Source organism: Lonchura striata, chromosome 12, assembly GCF_050655825.1.
Source record: "Lonchura striata isolate lonStrDom1 chromosome 12, ASM5065582v1, whole genome shotgun sequence".
Classification (NCBI taxonomy): Eukaryota; Metazoa; Chordata; class Aves; order Passeriformes; family Estrildidae; genus Lonchura; species Lonchura striata.
In genome coordinates, this window is record NC_140714.1 from 1,132,519 (window position 1) to 1,151,689 (window position 19,171).

A 19,171-nucleotide genomic window follows, 5' to 3' on the forward strand; every position below is an offset into this window, starting at 1 on the left:
CCCAGGTGGGGACCACAGAGGAGGAAATAAGCCTGCTGTGGATGCTTTGCTAAAGGCACTTTGCTGCTTTTCCACAGCTCCTGGGGCTACTGCAAGAGCTCCTCTCTGCTGTGTTGGAAATGCAGGTGAAGCTGGTGGGAAGCAATGCTGGTGTGTGACCCCAGCCCAGAGGCTGAATGATTTCTTTAATAGAACTATCCTATAATACACTAATATACTATTTAAAGGAGATACTCAAACTAAAAATCTACTTGTTCTAACTCCCATCTCTAACTCAGTCTAAACTTGTGACCCTCTCTGAGTCCAGCCCCAGGTGGGTTGGATTGGCCACCAGCTCAAACAATCCCCACCAGAATCCAACCAAGCATCACCCCAGGTAAACAATTCTCCAAACACATTGCACATGGGAAAACAAGGAGCAGAAATAGAAATTGTTTTCTCTTTCTTTCCTCTGTGCTGTTGTATGAAAAAATCCTGGGAGAGAGAAGCGTGTGCCTGCCACACTCCTGTGAGCACCTCGCACTTCCCTTTTCCAACCTCACCAAGCCCAGAAGCTCCTGCAGACCCCACACAGCCCTGCAGACCCCCACCCTAAATGCAGCAAACCTTTCCCCAGGCAGCACAAGCCCCACAGCCCCCAGGGCAACAGCAGCAAGCAGCAGAAAGGAGATTCTCCTTGACCCAAGTAGAACATTCCTCTCCACCCCCCAGGAATCCAATTCCAGCCCCAGAGAGACTCCATTCTACTGCTCCTGTCTGGAGGGAAGTGAAAGATGCTGTTCTTCAGAGAGAACAACAAGAATTTCTGTTAAATACCAGGAACTCAGAAGTAAAAGAGCAGGAAACCAAGCATGGTTTACGTGGAATGGGAATTTGCAATTAAAAAAGTTCAATCCTATTACACATCATTTTTCCAACAGGCAGCAACACAAAGAGCTAAATTTTCAGTCTCGTGTATAATTTTGTACATCTTTGCTCAAGACAGATGAATTTCAGTGTATACAAGGATTGCATGGATGATCAAGAAGTGGGAACAGAGGCTGAGATTAAAACAAAATTGCTTATTTAGCCTGGGAACTTAGCTAGATTTGGTGCCAGCAAATAAATAAGGAAGAGGGAAGAAACAGTTCTACTGTAAGACAAAGCTGCACAAAGGAAAAAGTGAACCGCCTGAAAACCAAGGTGGATAAAACAAGGTTTTTAACAATGACAAAAATTAAGTTCTGGAGTAAAATCTCCAATTCCAGGGAGGAGGAAGGGAGTGAAGAGGCTCCATGGCTTGCCTTGCTGCAGTCCTGCCTGGTTGCTGTCTGCACACCTGGAGGGTTATTCCTGAGGCTTTTCAATGCCTCCCCTTGAATTCCCTGTTTGCTGCTGGAGTTTGGTGCAGAGACAGCCCCAAACCCATCTTCCTCCACTGGGTTAGTTAAAATAAAAGTCCCTCTGACAAGCCTCTGAGTCAGCCAGGGCACAGGGATAAAACTTTATAGAGAGACATCAAAGACATTGCTGCCTCTTGTGTTAAGACAGCAAACCACCACAACAGAGCTCTCCAAAGAGAAAAAAAAATACATTCTACTACGATAAAATAGATTTAAAACATACAAATAAACCGAGCTGCTTGTTACCTTCACTCTGCTCACACCTTCTGTTCACTCCAGCAGCCTCCAGGGGCCCAGAACAGCCTTTTTGTGACCTCAGGGAGTTGGTCAGAGCCCCCTCACTGCAGATAGACCCCAAAGGCAGCTGAGCATCCCTGGGCTGCCCTGCCTCCCCTCCTCCCAGGTGAGCAGACCCCAGCCCCACCTCTCAGCCCTGATTTGCCACCCCACAGCTGCAGAATAAATGGTGACAAAGCCAGGGCAGCTGCAGGGTCAGCCCGTGTCACGGATGTCCAGCCCTCAGGGAAAGGGGTGTCCCAGGGCTGCGGGAGCTCCCGGTGCCCAAATCAGAATAATATTTGATTTACAAAATAGCCACAAAACAGCTGTGCTGGGAAAAATCATAAAAGCAGCACCTTAAAAATGATAAATCTTCCCCTGTGATTCTGGGATGAAATAAGGACTTTCAGGCCTCAGCAGAGAAGTTTCCCACACACAAGCTGTGCCAGGCAGGGATATGATGTCCCCAGCCCTGGGAGCACTCACCCACCTCCTAAAACCTCTCCAGCTCCAGAACCACAGGGCTGGAAGTGCCTCTGCTGCTGCTTTTTGAAAGCCAACAGATACTGACTGGGCTCCAGACTGGTTTCAGTGGGATAAAGCAGAGATGCAAACCAGGAATTTGCATGGCTTCATATTAATCAAGCTGGGCATAAACCAGGGAGTTTTCTTACCTGGACACATAAAAACCCCACAGAATTCCCATTCATCTCTGTGCTTCTTATGAGATATTTGCTTTACTGCCTTCCCCTCCTTTCCTGCTCCAACAGCAGCATTCCATGGTTTAATTACAGCTAAATTTTTTACCTTGCAGCTGACTTCTTCAAAGCCCCACAGAAATCCTCCCTGCACAACAGCAGAAAAATTCTGGGGTTCACTGGGGGTTTTTTTTTCTATATTACAAGAATGGAAATTAAACGTTCAGGGCAACCCTGCAAATCTCCTTTAGAGCTGCTGCAGGGTTAACGTGAAGCTCTGACAAGTATTTGCACAGGCTGGGAAATGCTGTGATGGGAACTGAATTCCCAGGTGGTCCCGGCTCATCTGCAGCACTCCCAGAGATCTCTCAATTGACACCTTGAAAAATGATGATGATCTGCTACAACTTGGCTTAATTAATGGAAGTGTTCAGCCCCCTCCTCCCCCACGTTAAACACCTGATGTGCAGAGTCAGTAACTGGATAATTACACTGGGGGAGCAGGGACACGAGGCAGAGGGCAGGGAAACACAAGGGAGCGATTTTTGTTTAAAAATTCAGCCATCCATTGCAGAGAGCCCTGGGTAAATTGAACACATAAACCCCATTTTTGCTGTGTCCAACAAACAAAAGCATCTAAAGAGGATTTTTCTGTAGAAGAGAGCAATATTCTGCAATGTCACTTCAGTGGCTTCCCAGCGCCGGAGGGCAGGGCTGGGTGGGATATTGGGAATTAGGAATTGTTCCCTGGGAGGGTGGGGAGGGGCTGCAATTCCTGGAGGAGCTGTGCATCCCTGGCGGTGCCCAAGGCCAGGCTGGGAGCAGCCTGGGGCAGTGGGAGCTGTCCCTGCCATGGCAGGGGTGGCACTGGTGGGATTTGGGGTCCCTCCCAACCCAAACCATTCCATGGTTCTGTGACATCAAGGCCTCAATGTAGAGCTCCATTAATATTTTTTATTAATATTTTTTCCTCTTCTCCCCAGATTGGCTGAACTGGGATTTCAAACCATGCTCAGAAATACCAAATTCTGGGGCTTTCCAAGCAGATCCCTCATTACTGCCCTGAGATCCAGGACTTTGTGATCCCTTTGAAGCCTTCCTGTTTCTAATAGAGTCCAAGTTCACCTTCCAGGGTGCAAAGGCTTGGGATGGTGCTGTTCTGATTTTTAAAAGTGTTAAGATTTCTTTTATACTTCTTTTGAAAGTTTTGAAGTTCTCATAAAACTCCTTCAGCCTTCTGATAATGTTTACGTATTTCTACAGGAGTTCTCACACATGTTCATGTAAATAATGATTGTTTTGCATTCTTCTTGGTGGGAGGAGAGAATTGATGGGCTGTTGGTTTGACCAGTGTGGTCGGAGAGGTGGCAATTCCATCCTCCAACCCACGGTCACCTTTAGAATTCTATAAATACCAGATGTTTGAATAAAACTGGGTCTTTTTTCTCCTTTGAACTTACCAAGCTTCTGTGTGCTCATTTTGTGTCCAATAGCGACATCAAACTTTCAAAAGAACTATAAAAGAAAACTTGACACTTAAAAATCAAGGCAGCAGGATGGTACCCTGATGAGCCTGGCACCTGCTCAGCCTGGAGCCCCGGGGCAGCATCCTGCTCTCAGTAAATGCCATGCAGGCAGCCAGGCTGCTGCAGCCCAGCTGAGGCTGTAACCACGATGGGCAGGGAGCAAATCTGCAGACCCCAGCAATGATTTATCAACTCCAGCCACGCCAGACCCACGGAGACAAAGGAGGTGATGTGATTGCTGTGCCCAAAGCACTCCAGCCCTGTCTGTGCTCTGGCCACAGCACAGCCCCGAAATCACAGCGGGGTTATTTAGTCCTCAGCAGCCTCTGCAGGGGGAATTTGATCCTTTTTTTTGTGCTGAAAGGCAGTGTAACAGATGATTCCTGCACCGAGGAGGTTCCATCCACAGCAAACCTGCTCTCTCAGGCTCCAGCAGCAGCTCTCGTGGCTCTCCCTGTGCTTGTAGAACATGAATTACAGCAAAAAATCAGCTTAAGAGCCGGGCTCGGTGCTGTGTACAACCAATTTATCAGTGCTCCTAACACTCACATCATTCTTTGTACTCTTCCCAGCTCTGGAACATCTTGATATGCCTGAAGTGAATATGAAATCCTGTCTTCTAGATAACCTGCATTTATTTAAATTTCTGTGTCTCTTTTGTCTGGCACCTTTCCCAAACAAACAGATAAAACACGAATGTGTCAGGGAATCAAATCCCAGCAGCAGGATGTGCTCAGGAAGTGCCTGGTGTGTGATTGCCCATCACAGCACCTCCTCCCTGTGCCAGCTGTGTGCATCCCTCCAGCCCGATGGGAGCAAAGCTGCAGTCTGAAGGTGAAGCACTGGCAGGAGCCTTGGGGTGCTGCCATTTGGTGCCTCTTGGCAGGGCTGGAGCAGAGGGAAGTGAGAGGCAAGCACAGCACGAGGGGCTTTGCTGCTCAGGGGATCCTTTCCCTGCCTCAGGAGCTTCCAAACTGAGCCTGGGAGCTGGCACAGCAACCTCCCTGCTCGTGCAACAGGGATGCTGCCCTGGCCAGGGTAACCCCTGTGCTGGCTGTGGGCACACAGAGCTGGGGGATCCCCATCCCAGCACAATCCCAGAAAAATATCAGCAGAATCCCAGAAAAATCTCAGCACAATCCCATCCCCATCCCAGCACAATCCCAGCCAATCCCATCCCAATCCCATCCCCATCCCATCCCAATCCCATCCCAACCCCATCCCAGGGGATGATGGAGAGCAGCTGGGGCAGCAGGGGCTGAGCTCACCTGCAGCAGCCCCGAGTCCTCCCTCCAGGGGACCCCCAGCCTCCCTCAGCCCTGCCCACCTCCCCAGGCTGGCCCTGAAATTCAAATATTGATGCACAGAGATGTGCATTTCCCTGAGCTGTGCAGTTTCAATGCCAGGGGATCCGAGTGTCTCTGGTGAGGGGGTGGGCAGTGCCCAGCTAAGCCCACCACTCAGCTCTGCTCAGTGCCCACGCTGCCCTGTTTGCCCAGCCACAGCCACAGCAGCCCTGTGGGAGAGGTCCAGCGTGGCCCAGCCCTGCCCTGGGCTCCCCAGCTCACCTTCCTGCCTGGCCAGCACGCTCCACTCAGGATAATGAGACATCAGGAGCTTTTCTCCCTTTTTTAGAGACCATCGTTGGCTGCTTGATGAGCTGTGCACATCGCTCTAGAGGCCACAAGCAGGGCAGGTGGTGAGATCTGGCAGAATGAGGAAATAGGTGTAAAACACAGGGAAATGAGAGCATGTTACATAAGATTAAAAATTAAGAAGGTTCTGAGAAGCTAGAGCGTGCCTTTTTTGCCAAGGGGGGCTGTATCAACAGCTGAAGCACGGGAGCACCACAAGGTCTGTGTCTTACTCAGATTAACCAGAATAAACAATATCCTGGTATGCTGATCTCTCAGATGCTGGAAATACATCACAACACACCATTAACCTCCCATTTTGTCTTTGCCATCATGGAACAGAATCCCAGGATGGTTTGGGTGGGAAGGGACCCCAGATCCCACCCAGTGCCACCCCTGCCATAGCAGGGACACCTCCCACTGTCCCAGCTGCTGTAAACACGTAACACGTAATGTACCATATAAAAGATAGAAAATCACCATTTAATATAGGTAATAGGCATTGGGGTAAAACTGTAACCATGTAACACGTAATGTACCATATAAAAGATAGAAAAGCACCATTTAATATAGGTAATAGGCATTGGGAAAAACTGTAACCATGTCACACGTAATGTCCCATATCAAAGACAGCAGCAGCCCTGGGTGGGAGAGAAGAAGCAGTCGGGGTCAGAGAGGATGTCAGGGTGTGTGTGTGCCTCTGCCTGAGCTGTGAGCAAACCACAGCAGCCCAAGGAGAAAATCTTTGAGATAACTCACAATAAACTGCCTTGAGACCAACACCAGAGACTGCTGAGCCTTTCTGTGGAAGCTCGGGCTGGAGGAGAGACTTTTCCAGCACACGGAGCCCCCCTGAGCCAGGTGAGCCCTCCACCAGCCCTTCCAGAGCCCTGGGTGCTGACACAGAGCAGGATTTGCTGCACCCCACAGCTAATCCCTGTGGAGCCCAGCCAAGGTGCAGCACAAGGCAGCTCCTGCTTCGCCTTTTATTCTGATTTTTGCTCACATAGGCAAGAATTATGTTTATTAATAGAACAAATTAAGTAACCAAGTGTTCCCAGTATGTTCAGGACAACCAGGGAAGTGGAGCCACCAGGACAACTGCTCCCTCCAGCTGAGTCAGGCAGCCCAAACTCAGGAGCGAGGTGCAGGTTATGCAAGCAGCCTTTCGTGGAATTGGGGAATATCCTGAGTGGGAAGGGCCCCACGGGGATCAGAACCCGACCCCCCAACAATGCCACCCTGCCCCTGAGCTGTCCAACCACCCCTGGGGCTCTGGCAGGTGTGGAGCTGTCACCACCCTCTGTGCAGTCAATGAGAATTTATTTCTGAGGGCCCAACTCTGCCTTTGTTTCTGGGGTGTCTCCCCCTGATCCCCATGTACCCTGAAATCACACTTCCTTCCTGCTGCTTGCTGGAAGTGTTTTACTTGGAAGCACTTAGAGAACATATTGGAAAAGCAAAAAACATGAGGAAAAGCTGCTCTCGCCAAGAGCTTTTCCTTTTCCATCCCCCTGCAGAGCGACACTTCCCCCCTGGCAGATGAGAGGAGAATTTGGGGTTTGCACAGCCCGAGTGCCACAGCAGCTCCTGGCTCTGGGATCCATGCAGAAACACGTTCCCTGCTCTAAATCCTCAACATCAGATTAAAATTAAAAACCAAACATTCATTTTTTTTATGCATTTCTTAAAAATAAAAGATAAAATAAAACCACTTTCAGTTGCTGAAACCAACTCCCAGCTTCAGCTCCCTGCCCTTTGGACTGCAGTAATTTCATATGAATACTTCAAAAGATTTGTTACTACCCCTCATCACTCAACACTTGCAAGTTTATTCCAAATCCCAAAATGCACTGGAATGGGAGCTGGGTCCTGCAGGAGAGCAGCAGGGCACTGTCCCTTGTCCCTGCAGGGACCAGGCTGGGGCTGCCTTCCCCTCCTGGAGCAGGGTCTGAAATGCCAGACTGGTTTGGGTTGGAAGGAGCAGGGTCTAAAATCCCAGACTGTTTTGGGTTGGAAAAGAGGAGCAGGGTCTAAAATCCCAGCAGGGTCCAAAATCCCAGAGTGGTCTGGGTAGGAAGGGAGGAGCAGGGTCTAAAATCCCAGACTGGTTTGGGAAGGAAAAATGGAACAGGGTCTAAAATCCCAGCAGGGTCTAAAATCCCAGACTGTTTTGGGTTGGAAAAGAGGAGCAGGGTCTAAAATCCCAGCAGGGTGTAAAATCCCAGACTGGTTTGGGTAGGAAGGGCCCTTAAATCCCATCTCATTCCAAGCCCACGGGCACCCTTCTGCCTCCCAGAGAGGACTGGAATGGAGAAGTTTCCATCCCTTCCCAGGCAATCCTGCAGCACTTTCCAAGCAGAACTTTGGCTGATGTTGCTGCTGTCACATGAAAACCAGCTTGAACTTTTTTTGCCTCTTAGGCAGAATAATCGGTGCCTTCAAACTGGCAAAGGAAACAGAGCCAGGGGGAGATGGGAAGGAAGGGATGTGGGAGCTGGGAGAACAGCATTAATTACACACAGCCTGACAGGTGGAGGAGAAAATTCTACACCGCTCAAAAGGTAAAGAATTAAGAGATGATGGAAAGCAGGGAAAAGTGGTAATTTCTTTGAGCTGTTTAAAGAGTTTACCAAGCTCTTGGTGGAGCTCTGTGTGTCAGAAAGAGATGGAAAACAATCCAGGACAATAGAGAAATCTAGAAAATGCACAGGTGTGGAATTCAGGGGAACTGGAACAGATAAAAGGGAAAAAATAAGGGTGTTAAGGGCACTTGAAGCTATTTCAGATGTCAAAATTAGCTGGAAATCCTTGAGAATCCAAGGAAAAGGTCTCCACATCTGGAGATAATCTGGCCCTTACCTGTTAGGGAGGGGTAAGGTACAAAAAACACTTGTGAGAATTTCAACCCAATATTTGCATTTAAAAATCCAACAGGCACAAACCAATGTTGTTTGTGGGAAAGGGCCGATGTGAAAACATCCTGAGCTGGCAGAACACAAAGCTGAAATACTCTTTTCATTCCAAAATATAAAGAAAGAAAGTTAAAATTCAAACTTGATACAATCAAAGTGCCTTGAAATACCCAGCAAATGGAACCTATTGCTTGCAGAAAAAGTAGCAATAAAGAAGCAAAACCACTCACCTCAGTTTGGGCAGGGAAAGTTTCTGAAGTGTTTTGCAGGACAGGAAAACAATTTCACTCAGATGCTCCTGAAGGAAATCGGGAGAAAACTGGATATTCAATTTATAAAAGCAAGAAAAGAACACATTGTGATTTTACTTTTGGCTATGAGAGACAGAAATGAGAGCAGGGCCAGACTCAGAGGAGCAGCCCCAAACTCGTCCCACTTCTTGTGGGTGACATGGAGGGAGATAAGTGAAGCCATTGAAAGCCTTTTGCACCAACAGGGAAATGTCCAGGTCCGATAAAAGAGTGTGGAACGTGACTGTAAATTAAATGTAAATTAAAAACCTCCACAGTGAGTGAGCAGGGAACCCCAGAAGGTTTGGGTTGGAGGGACCCCAGATCCCATCAGTGCCACCCCTGCCATGGCAGGGACACCTCCCACTGTCCCAGCCTGGCCCTGGGCACTGCCAGTCTCCAGGGCAGCCCCAGCTGCTCTGGTAACCCTATTTCCCCTATATTTTCTCTAAACCCCCCATTTAGGCTGCATTTGTCCCAAACTAGAGAGGCAGTGCTCCAAGTGTGAGCAGGGAAATGAATTCACACAAACATCCATCACAGAGATGGAGAGAGAGTTACCACTGGTATTTTGGGAAAGGGAGCTGCTAAATGACTCAGGGTGGAGAAGGGCTATAAAAAGCAATCAAAAAGATTGTGCAAGGATCCCTGGATAGTTTAAAACAAATATTTTAACTCCGCTCTATTTTGAAAGTGTCTTAAAATAATGTGAGAGTGGATATTTTTATGGGGAAAGCAATGGCACATCCTGCTAATCCAAGCTATTTGTATGCAGACAGAATGCCAATCTTGTGCATTATGGATTTGGGAATGTCCTTCCAGCTCTGGTTTATTTAACTCCTTCTGTGCTCCCCTAAGAAGATCCAGAACACATCCACTGAGGTTTGCTCCCAGTTATTCCAGCCTTTCAGCCTGGTGTTCCAGCCCCACAGTGGCAGGAATACTCACCATCTCCCAGGGTGGACAGAAAGCATCACCAGCATTTAAGAACTCCACATCTGCAAGGAGCCACTTGGAAAAGCTCTAAATAAAACAGAAAAACTCTGGAAAAACTGGAACTTGGGCAAACTCCAATGCAAGGCAATTGCATAGCAGCTGCAAAAGGAGCAGAGGGGGAGCTTGGATGGCAACAGCACAGAACGGGAAGGAGCTTCCTCCCAGGGATGGAGGTGCCAGCACACCCGTGCTCCTGCTCTCCTCCTGTCACCTGCAAGGAGCTGCCAGGGGATGGGTCCTTCCCCCTGAGCTCAGGGATCCATGGAAACCCCTCCTGCAAGGTTTGATTGCACTCCCAGGTCTCGGGGGTCTGGAGGTTGAGGTGATCCCAAGATTGTAAAAAGTCTTTTTCTCCCAGCCCACTCAGCCAAAGGAGTCAGAATGAGCAGGGTTGGCTTCTCAAGGGTGTTTATTCCTCTTATCTCTAAGATGCTTTCCCAAGGAGCTGGGTCTGTGCAGCAGGTCAGTCTGTGGCAGACTCCCCCCCTTGGGCTGCTGTTACCATTTCATACCAAAAACTGCCTGTGCCATGTTTGCAATAACGTGCCAATATTTGTCATTTCTGTTGGGCAGTGTGTCTGTGCCTTAAACCAACAGAAAATGTCACCAGCACAGCAAGGCATGGAGGGCAAGGAGAAGGAGAAGAAGGTCAGGACACACCCAAATCCCTTCATCCTGTCCCCTTGAGCCCCTTATTTTAAAACACCAAAATTCTACTTTTTCACCCTGTGTTAACCCAACTCCCACACTACTCAAACCCTTGTGGCTTGTAATTCCTCACACAGAGTTGGCAGCTTTTTCCATGGGCTAAAATCAAAGCCACAGGTGTTTTTCACTTTGTGCCAAGGTCTCTGAGCCCCTGCCAGGGTCTGGGGACAGCCAGGGCAGCCAGAGGGATGTGCTGGTTCCCAGACTTTCCCAGCTGCTTGAATTTCTGTTTGATATCATGTCTCCCCTTGACTTTCCTGCTCCTCTCTGTTTCTCTCCTGTATCCCTGGAATCTGTGTGCCAGGCCTGACACACTCCAGATGAGAGACAGGAAAGTTCTCTGCTGCTCTCCAGATTTGTCACGGACGAGCAGCACTTCTGGCATGACAAAAGGGATCATAGAGATGGTGAAAAAGGGGGATGAAATACAGCTTGGAAGTTGGATAAAGGAGCCTTGTTCTACCAGGGGAGAAAAATAACTGAAGTTGTAGGCAGAGAGAAAGGAAAGTGGATGAGCATTGTGATTCCTGGAAAATGAGCAGCATGTGATTGGAACACATCATACAGACCAGGAGGAGAACAGAAGGATGAAACTGTGTTTCTTCACTGAAAGGTTTGTCCAGGGCAGTGGGGAGTCCCCATCCCTGGAGGGGTTTAAAGGTTGTGGATGTGGCACTTGGGGACACGGGGCAGCAGCTGGACTCGATCAGCCCAGGGCTTGGCCAAGCTGAACAACCTTGGGATACAGGATATTTTGATTTCTTTGTTTGCATAAGATCCATCCTAGATAGACATAAAGAAGAAACAATTCTAATTCTTCTCTTTTTTCCCCCTGGTTGATATGAAGAGATGAGCACCACTGACAGAGAAAAATCCCATCCCAGTCAGTTCCTAGGGAAGATCATTCCATCAGCTGAAGCTGATTTTTACTTGTGAGTGAAGGTTCAGAGGGACCTACACCTCAGCACTTACCAAACCTGTATTTTATCAGCACAATGTACTCAGAACTGGCATTAAAATATTGAATAAAACATTCCTAAAAGGAAAAGCTTTGTGAAAACATCTCCTTTTGCTCTCAGGTGCTGTCAGAGGTGAATGACAGGGCTGTGTTTGTTCCAGTCTTAGCAGTTGAAACAAAGAGCAACTGCAAAGAAATTCATGGGAAAATGCCCAATTTGCCCACACATTGCTTGAATTCCATGAATGGATCTTGCTCTTGCAGCAGGCACGAGGCAATCAGCCTTACATAAATGCCCTACATCATCCGAGTAGTCACTTTCTGCTCTTCCAAATCCAACAGAATTATTTATAGCCTGCCATGAAATATTCATGGAAAAGTGTCCATTGCCTGAATTTCTGCTAAAGAGTAATTTAGCTTGGGTTTTTGCTTTTCTTGCTATCAGAATAATTTAGGTCAGGCAAGAACCAACAATCTCATGTGCCTACAAAGCCCTTGTGAGGAGCATGACAAAGGTCTTGGGTTTGGAGCAGGTATTTGTAAAACCACGGTGATCAATGGGCCCAGTCCAGCTCAAGTCAATGATTAGCCCAATATTTCCAGCTATTTCAGCTGCTGAAGCCTCAGAAGCATTTTTAATTACCACAGCTGATTCTCCCCGTAGCCAAAGCGCTGTTACACGGCACCAGAGCAGGCACAGCAAATCTGCATTTCCTGGGGGCAGGAACAAACCAAAGCAGCCCTGCCTCATCCCCTCCCAGTGCCTGCAGCAGAGTTTTCCTGTTTGAAACTCCTGAAATAACCACGCCAAAGGCACAGGAGCAGCGTGGCTCCTGCTTTGGGGCTGAATGCAGTGAAATTGGTGCTGGAACCTCAAGGGTTGTTGAACAGGGGCCAAAAAATGTCATCTTTGTGCTGACGTATTTCACAGTAGCGTTCAATAAATCTCCTGGTTAAATAAATATTCCTTTCCCCCACATCTTCAATATTTTATAGATTTTTTTTTAACTAATATGCTCATCTTTACCTGCAGATAATAAATATGCAATAAACCTGAAGCAATAGATGGGGGGGACATTAAAGTGCAATACAATAAATATATATGTGTCAATGAAAGCTGGATATCCATATATTTATTTATGCGTATCTTACAAGGAATTATTACTTCCAAAGGCTTTAAAATGCCATTTTCCCTTGAAGGAGTTGAGATTTTATGGCTGGCAAGTGTCATGAAAACATCTCCATTGCCACTTGCCAGCAGGAGCTGCTCCCACCCCTCGCTCCAGGCTCTCCTGGGTGACACCATTGAGGCAGGATGTTATGAGAGGACTCCACTTCAGAAAGCTTGGGAGTAGAACTCGGATTTATTTCAAATATATTAGTCTTTTTATAGAGAGCATCGTCCAGCCCAGTTCCATTGGTCCTGCAGTGAAAACATCTCAAATCCATTGGTGTGCAGTGGCAGAATTTCTCTCTAAATAATGTGAACAACAAGAGAGATAAAGAATTATTTACATTCTTTCCCAACTGCTTCCCAGGCTCCTGCCTGGTTAGAAACTCTCTGTTTTCTCTCTGGCTGAACTGAGAATGTCCACACCTGGGAGGGAGAGCTCTGCAGCTCATGGGGTGGCACTCAGGGTTGGTACCTACCCCAAACCCAAAAGCTTTGTCATGCTCCTCACAAGGGCTTGGTAGGCAATTGAGATTGTTGCTTCTTGCCTGAACTAAATTATTCTGATAGCAAGAAAAGCAAAAAACCCATCAAGAACCCGGGAGAAACAAGGGATGGAAACGTCCCCAAACCCTCGGTGTCCCCCTGGGAGCCTGGGCTGTCACACGGAGCTGGGGTGGCACAGGGCTGCTCCCTCCCTGCTGGGTTTGCCAGTTCTGCTCCTGGTCCCTGCTGGCAGCCCTGGCACCAGCCCAGGGGTGTCTGCCCGGCCCCAAACCTCCTGGGCACCCCGAGGCCACGCTGCCCTCCCCGTCCTGCCGTGCTCCCAGGGGTGGCAGCATCCCGCTCATCCTGAGCATCCCGCCCAGCCAGGAGCCTCCTCCTGCCAGGAATTCTGCCTGGCACCCCAACACAGCCCTGGAAAAAGCCCCGTGGCCAGCTCAGCTCCTCCCCTTGGAGCAGATCTGCAAGGAAAGCAAGAGAGCCCCCCTCTTTGTGTATTTCCCTCCACAGACGCCATAATATTGTAAAAAAAATCATCCAAAAACCCCAACCAACCCTATAAATCACCAAATACCATTAAAACTAACACATAAGAACTTTAAGAGGGTTTTCATGTGATAAATTGAAGTATCTAAAGAACTCCTCTATCTAGAAAAACACATGACAAATATAAATATTACATAGCAACTGTTTAGACAGTCAGACAGAAAAATGCACTTTCAGAATGGCATTGCCTGTCAATCTAAATGTCACATTTCTCAATCAAATTAAAACACACCTCTGAATATTTTAACGCTAATTTTCTAAACTTCCCACAGCACGGCGGTTCCAAGCCATTCCCCCGTTCCTGCTCTCCTCTTGCTCCTGTCAATTTTGCCTGCCTGCATATTAGATGTGTATTTATAATTAAAAAGCAGCCTTTGCTGCACCGTTAGCCCAAAAAGGTTCTGTACATCACATGCTACAGGATGTAATGGATAAATAATAGGATATATCTCCTTCACCTCGGGAAGCTGCTCCCACACGATGAAAAGGGAATCAGAACAACGCACCTGAATGTCAAGGAGTGGAACAAGAAGAATCAAAAATTCCCTGCTCCTGCACAGGGCTGTCATTACCATTCGAAATAATCCATCTCCCCCCAAATTCCTGCGGATAATGAAAAGGAAGAAGTGTTCTCAGCAAGCAGGTGTTTTTCCCATTGCTACCAAATAATTTAGGGCAGAATGTAATATTTTGACAGCGTGGCTATGTGGGAGTGTGAGCAGCTGTCAGGCAGGAATTCCCCTCCCAGACAAAGCTGTGTGAGAGGAAGGATCTGGAACGACATCAAAGGCTCCCCACCCCGAGGAGGTCGGGCAGAGACCCGGGATGTGACACACAGCATCACATCCACGGCATCCGCTGGTTTGTTGTGCCAAACGGGGGGAATTAGGGCTAATTCCCAATCCTGTCCTCTCAGCACACAGAACCAACCCATGGGAGGAGCTGGGAGCTGGGATGGTTTGGGTAATGAGGCACTGGGATGTGATTTGGAGGCTCCACACCTTCCGAAGGATTTTGTGGTGCCGCTGAAATCCTCATCCCTTTCCTCACAGTGCTGGCTGCAGGCAGGTGTGCACTGTGAATTTCAGATCCCAGGTGCAAAGCCTGCCCAGGTAATAAAAACTCACCAAAGGTGAGTCAAGAGGAAATTTCGGGATCTGCTTGGGCTGATTTCAGTGGGAATACATTCCCAGCTCCAGGTGAGCATGGCACAAATGACTCTGGAGCTCCCAGACCTGGAATTTCACTGATCCTTGTGCTGGAGGCACCTAAACACCCACAAACAACACACAGAGCTCCTGTTTGCCGTGACCCTGGCAGGGAATTTCCTTCCAACACCTTTCCCTCCTGCAGCTGGGAAACAGGCATCAATATTCGATGTTAGCCACATTTGCCCTGCTGAGCAAAGCAGAGGATTTGCTGTCACGTTTGAGCAGGACAGAGCTGCTCTGGTGGATCCCAACCTTTTCCTGCTCCCATTCCCAGATTGTCACCTCCTGTCCCCTCAGAGTGCGTTGGGAGCAGCCTGGGATCTCCTGGGGCTGGGACCTTCCCCTCCTCTTCCTCCTCCTCCTCCTCCTCGCAGGAGCTGCCTGAGGAGCCGTGGCCTCATTTGACCTGCACCAATTCCCTCAGAGCTGGCAATAAATATTGGGAATTGCTGGAGAGCACATTCCCGTGGGGAGGAAAAAGGAGAGTTTCCATATGGGCTCAGCCTGGGCTCTTTCCCTCAGGAGAATCTGCCTGCAGATTTAAATAGAAAATAACCCAAATTTAAATCCCAGCATTCCTCTGATTCTCTGCTTTCTTTCTGCCTCTCTCCACCCCCTTTCATAATCATGTTTAAACCCTGCAACCTAAAAGAGCTCTCTCCAACTCCATGTAAATTCACATTCCTGGGAGTTTTTCTTCCAGTTTGTGACAGTGTGATTTGCTGCACAACATCTAAAGCTCCACCATGTCACTTAATCCTTTTCTATTTCAGTAAAAGCACAAATCACAAGTGGGATTTGGTGGGTTAGAAAAGGACAAGTTAAAACTAAAAGGCAACGGTTTTTTAGCTATTGGAGAGAAAAGGGAGGAAAATAGTTCACCTGTGATAAAACCTGCTTTAATCAGCAGTTATTCTTTAGAAGAACTTTCACTGTAACAGAGATAAATACATTTAAAATTCTTCGAAATACGACATGCTTTTCTGTTCTTCATTTATCACTTTTGTATGAGAATTGATTGTCTTTACATTACACAGCCCCATCTGTTCAAACACAAAGTTACCATTAAATAAAAGCCAGCGATCAGGAATTCAGCGTTAATGGCAATATTATGAGTGCAGGAAAGCTGTGCCTGCATTCCCAGCTCTCCATGCTTTCCTCTGAGGACTGGTGCATTTCCTCTGCATCCAGATTTTGCTTTAAATAAAATAAATGTGGTATTTACCTACTGACAAAGCCAAGGGAAGAAATTGTTCCTGCCACCAGCCTGGCTGCTAAAAATAAAGGCAGAGAATTCTAATCTCAAGAGGCAGTTAAAAGAAGCAAGGAAATTCTTCTGCATAACACAACAGCTTTTCCTTTCCCTTCCAAGTTCCCCTCCACACAGACACTTTCTTTTCCTGGATTTTTGCAGTAGGAGGGAAAAACCCCATTTAAATTTCCCTGCAATAGCAGAGATTGCAGCAATAACCCCTGACCCAGCAAAGCAAAACAAACTAGAGGAAAATCTTTGGATTTCAAGGACTTTGACCAAAATAAAATCAGAAACCATCTGAGATGGAGGATGCTGAATAGCAGTGGTGGGGAGCAGAGCACTGCCAGAGCCAAGGCTGTTTCCCTGGGAAAAACCCCAGATCAGCTTACCTGGCCTGAGCAGTAATTAAAACCTGGGATCTGCATCTCCACAGAAGAACTTCATCATGCTCAGAAACTCCAGCCCCAGCACTGGGGAAAAAAAAAGATATCATTACAGTAATTTATAAAATTAGAGGAGCAGAGATGACTTAAAGGACTGAAGCAAAAAAAGAAGACACAAACCCAATGTCATGGCAGTTTGGGAAAAATATCCATTGTGAGGAGCAGGAAAACATGAGATAAAATAAATCTAATTATGGACCCACTAAAGGCAGATTCCAGTTTTATGGATTTAAACTCAGCAGTTAGCTTGCGAAGATCAGAATGCAAACAAGTCAAAGCTTGGGAATACCAGAATCCAAACAAGTCAAAGCTTTCCCTTCCACCCCAGCCTGTGGATGGATCTGTGACATATGGGGAGCTGGATTGCAGCTGGGGCAGGCAACAGACCCCAAGTGCAGTGAAGGGAAAGGAGGGGAAATGCTTGGCTGCAAGATGATGTAAAATCCTCTAAAATCCTGTCCTTGCAGCCCACTGAACAGTCCCCAAAGCAAACACAGCTCTGCTCTGAAGCAAATTGTCATCACTGCAAGCCTGAACCCGAGTCAGTTCTGCTGCTCCTGGGGTGCTGGCCCAAAGCAGCTGCTCCACCCCGAGCTCCTGCAGGAAACTCCCCCATTCCCAGCCTCTGGAATGGCCCCAGGGAAGGGCCAAGGAGCCCCCAGGAAATGCCAGGCAGAGAGGAGAGAGAATGTGCTGCTCACAGGCTGGAGAAGGAGCTGTGCTCAGAAACAATCCCTGCAGAAATGCCAGTCCCAAGTCCCTGGCAGCCCACGCTGAGCTCTGCCACCCCTCCTGCACACAGGGATGGCTCTGCAGGAAAGAAGTGGCCAGCACTTCCCCAGGTGAACTCTTCCATTGAAATTTCTGTTTAAAGCCCATTTCCCAGTGCCCTGGAATGCCTGAGGGGCCTCCAGGAACTTCCCACTGATCCCGGCTGAGCGATGGGGGAATTGTGAAATTGGAATTATGCGCCCTGTTATCATGCCAGAAGAAAAGTGGTGCCTGCAGCAGCTCCTGTGAAGGATCCAGCATTGCCTGGGACAGAATCAAGCAGAGCTCCCAGCACACTTCCCCGGGGAGAGCAGCCACTGTCCCAGCCCATTAGGCAGAGAAAACATCGGAGGGAGCTTTACACTTTGTGTCCTTCTCCCAGCCATCAGCTCAGCTTTTTCCCTTCTCTCTTCACTTATAAAAGATAAAATCAAGAGAGGCAGGATCCAAAGGAGACTTAATGTGGATGAAAACAACAACAAAGCCCCTTGTTCCCTCTCGCAGCCCCAGCAGACGCTGCCCGGCGCTGATCCGGGCCACGTGTGCCACAGCAGCTCCTAAAGATTCAGGGAAAGGTGATGAGTCAGTTCCTCTATCTTGATCAAATTCAGCTGGAACTGCAACAGCAGCAAAATGCACTTTTATCTCCAAGAGGGGGAGAGAAATAGAGGGCACAGATTAGACACAAAGGACAGAAGCCGCACATTCCCAAACCTGAGATTCTCATTAAGGCACGAGGAGAGAAAACCAGTGACAAATGTGCTCCACTGCGAGGCAGATCATGGAAAAGGTAAAGAAAATGTACATTATGCACAGGACATTCTAATTCTTTACAGCACAAAGTTTGCAGTGTTTCAGTCTAGGGACAGGAGGCAATTCCTGATGAAAGGCTGAGCTGCCTCAGCCCCGGGCGCCGCGAGCAGCCGATCGCCAGCGCGCCGCTGACTTCCAGCTGGAAAAAATACAATGGGAATGGAGGAGAAAAGGGGATTAGACCATGAAATATAAGTATGACACTATTAAAGAATATTATGATACTTCACAGTGTAGAAAGAATAAAAAGTGGAGTCACTGGGCTGTGAAAGTTCTCCTTTCCTCAGATAAATTCCGAGCGCAGCGTTACCTGACAGAGGCAGGGGAAAGCTCTTGCTTCAATAATTCTTCTAATTTGTTCAATTCCTTAAAATACACTGGGAAGCTGAGCACCTCTCACTGACATTTCTGGAGGCAGAGGGGAGTCTCAGTGGGGTAAAACGTGCTGGTGGTGGTTCCCCAGCCAGGCTGGGCTTCACCTCCCAGAGTGATCCCCGCATCCAGAATTTGGGATTAAACAGAGGGAGATTCCCTGGTACCCAGCAAACACCAACAGAAGAGTGTGAGCTCTTCCCACAGAGTGGGAGATGGGTGCACTGGGTTGGACAAGGAGGATAAATAGCAATACCCCGCCTAGAACAGAACATAAATCCCACAAATGCTCACAAAATGTGAAAGAAATGCCAATCCCAGCAGGGCCTGGAGGTGCTCGGGGCCCTGGGAGTCACCTGGAAGGAGCCAGCCACACAATGAGAGCCTTGTTTGACCTGCAGAGCTTGAAAATTATTCCATTTGATCTTGAGGGATTTCCCCCCCTCAGTGCTCATCTCTCCTGTTTTAAAGGCACCTCAAAAAATGTTTCCTGGGAAGTTATATATATATATATATATATTTGTTTTATCCACAAGAGTGCTTTACCATGTGAAAGGAATGCAGAGCTGCTGGGTGCTGGTGATGCACACCTCACAGCACCTGCTGCAAAACAGACAATGAAATTCTGCTTCTGCTGGGCAAAAAAACCCTTTTTATATAAAAATCACCTTAAAGGCAGCCTCACAAGTGGTCCTAAAG

At 47.9% G+C, this 19,171-nt stretch overlaps 1 protein-coding gene across 1 annotated transcript in view; it reads right to left on the reverse strand.

Annotated features, from left to right (window-relative positions):
- Positions 1-275: 275 nt before the first annotated feature.
- The window catches only part of LOC110469858 (uncharacterized), a 102,191-nt gene continuing 83,295 nt past the window's right edge, over positions 276-19,171 (reverse strand). Inside the window, exons 15-22 of the mRNA XM_085590243.1 lie at positions 16,463-16,543; positions 16,044-16,092; positions 15,701-15,750; positions 14,114-15,350; positions 9,673-9,747; positions 8,665-8,732; positions 5,454-5,591; positions 276-4,344 (exon numbers count right to left, since the gene is read on the reverse strand). Coding sequence (XP_085446369.1) covers positions 5,480-5,591; positions 8,665-8,732; positions 9,673-9,747; positions 14,114-14,182 — 324 coding nt within the window. The 5' untranslated portion in view covers positions 14,183-15,350; positions 15,701-15,750; positions 16,044-16,092; positions 16,463-16,543 and the 3' untranslated portion in view covers positions 276-4,344; positions 5,454-5,479. The remainder of the gene's footprint in view (positions 4,345-5,453; positions 5,592-8,664; positions 8,733-9,672; positions 9,748-14,113; positions 15,351-15,700; positions 15,751-16,043; positions 16,093-16,462; positions 16,544-19,171) is intronic.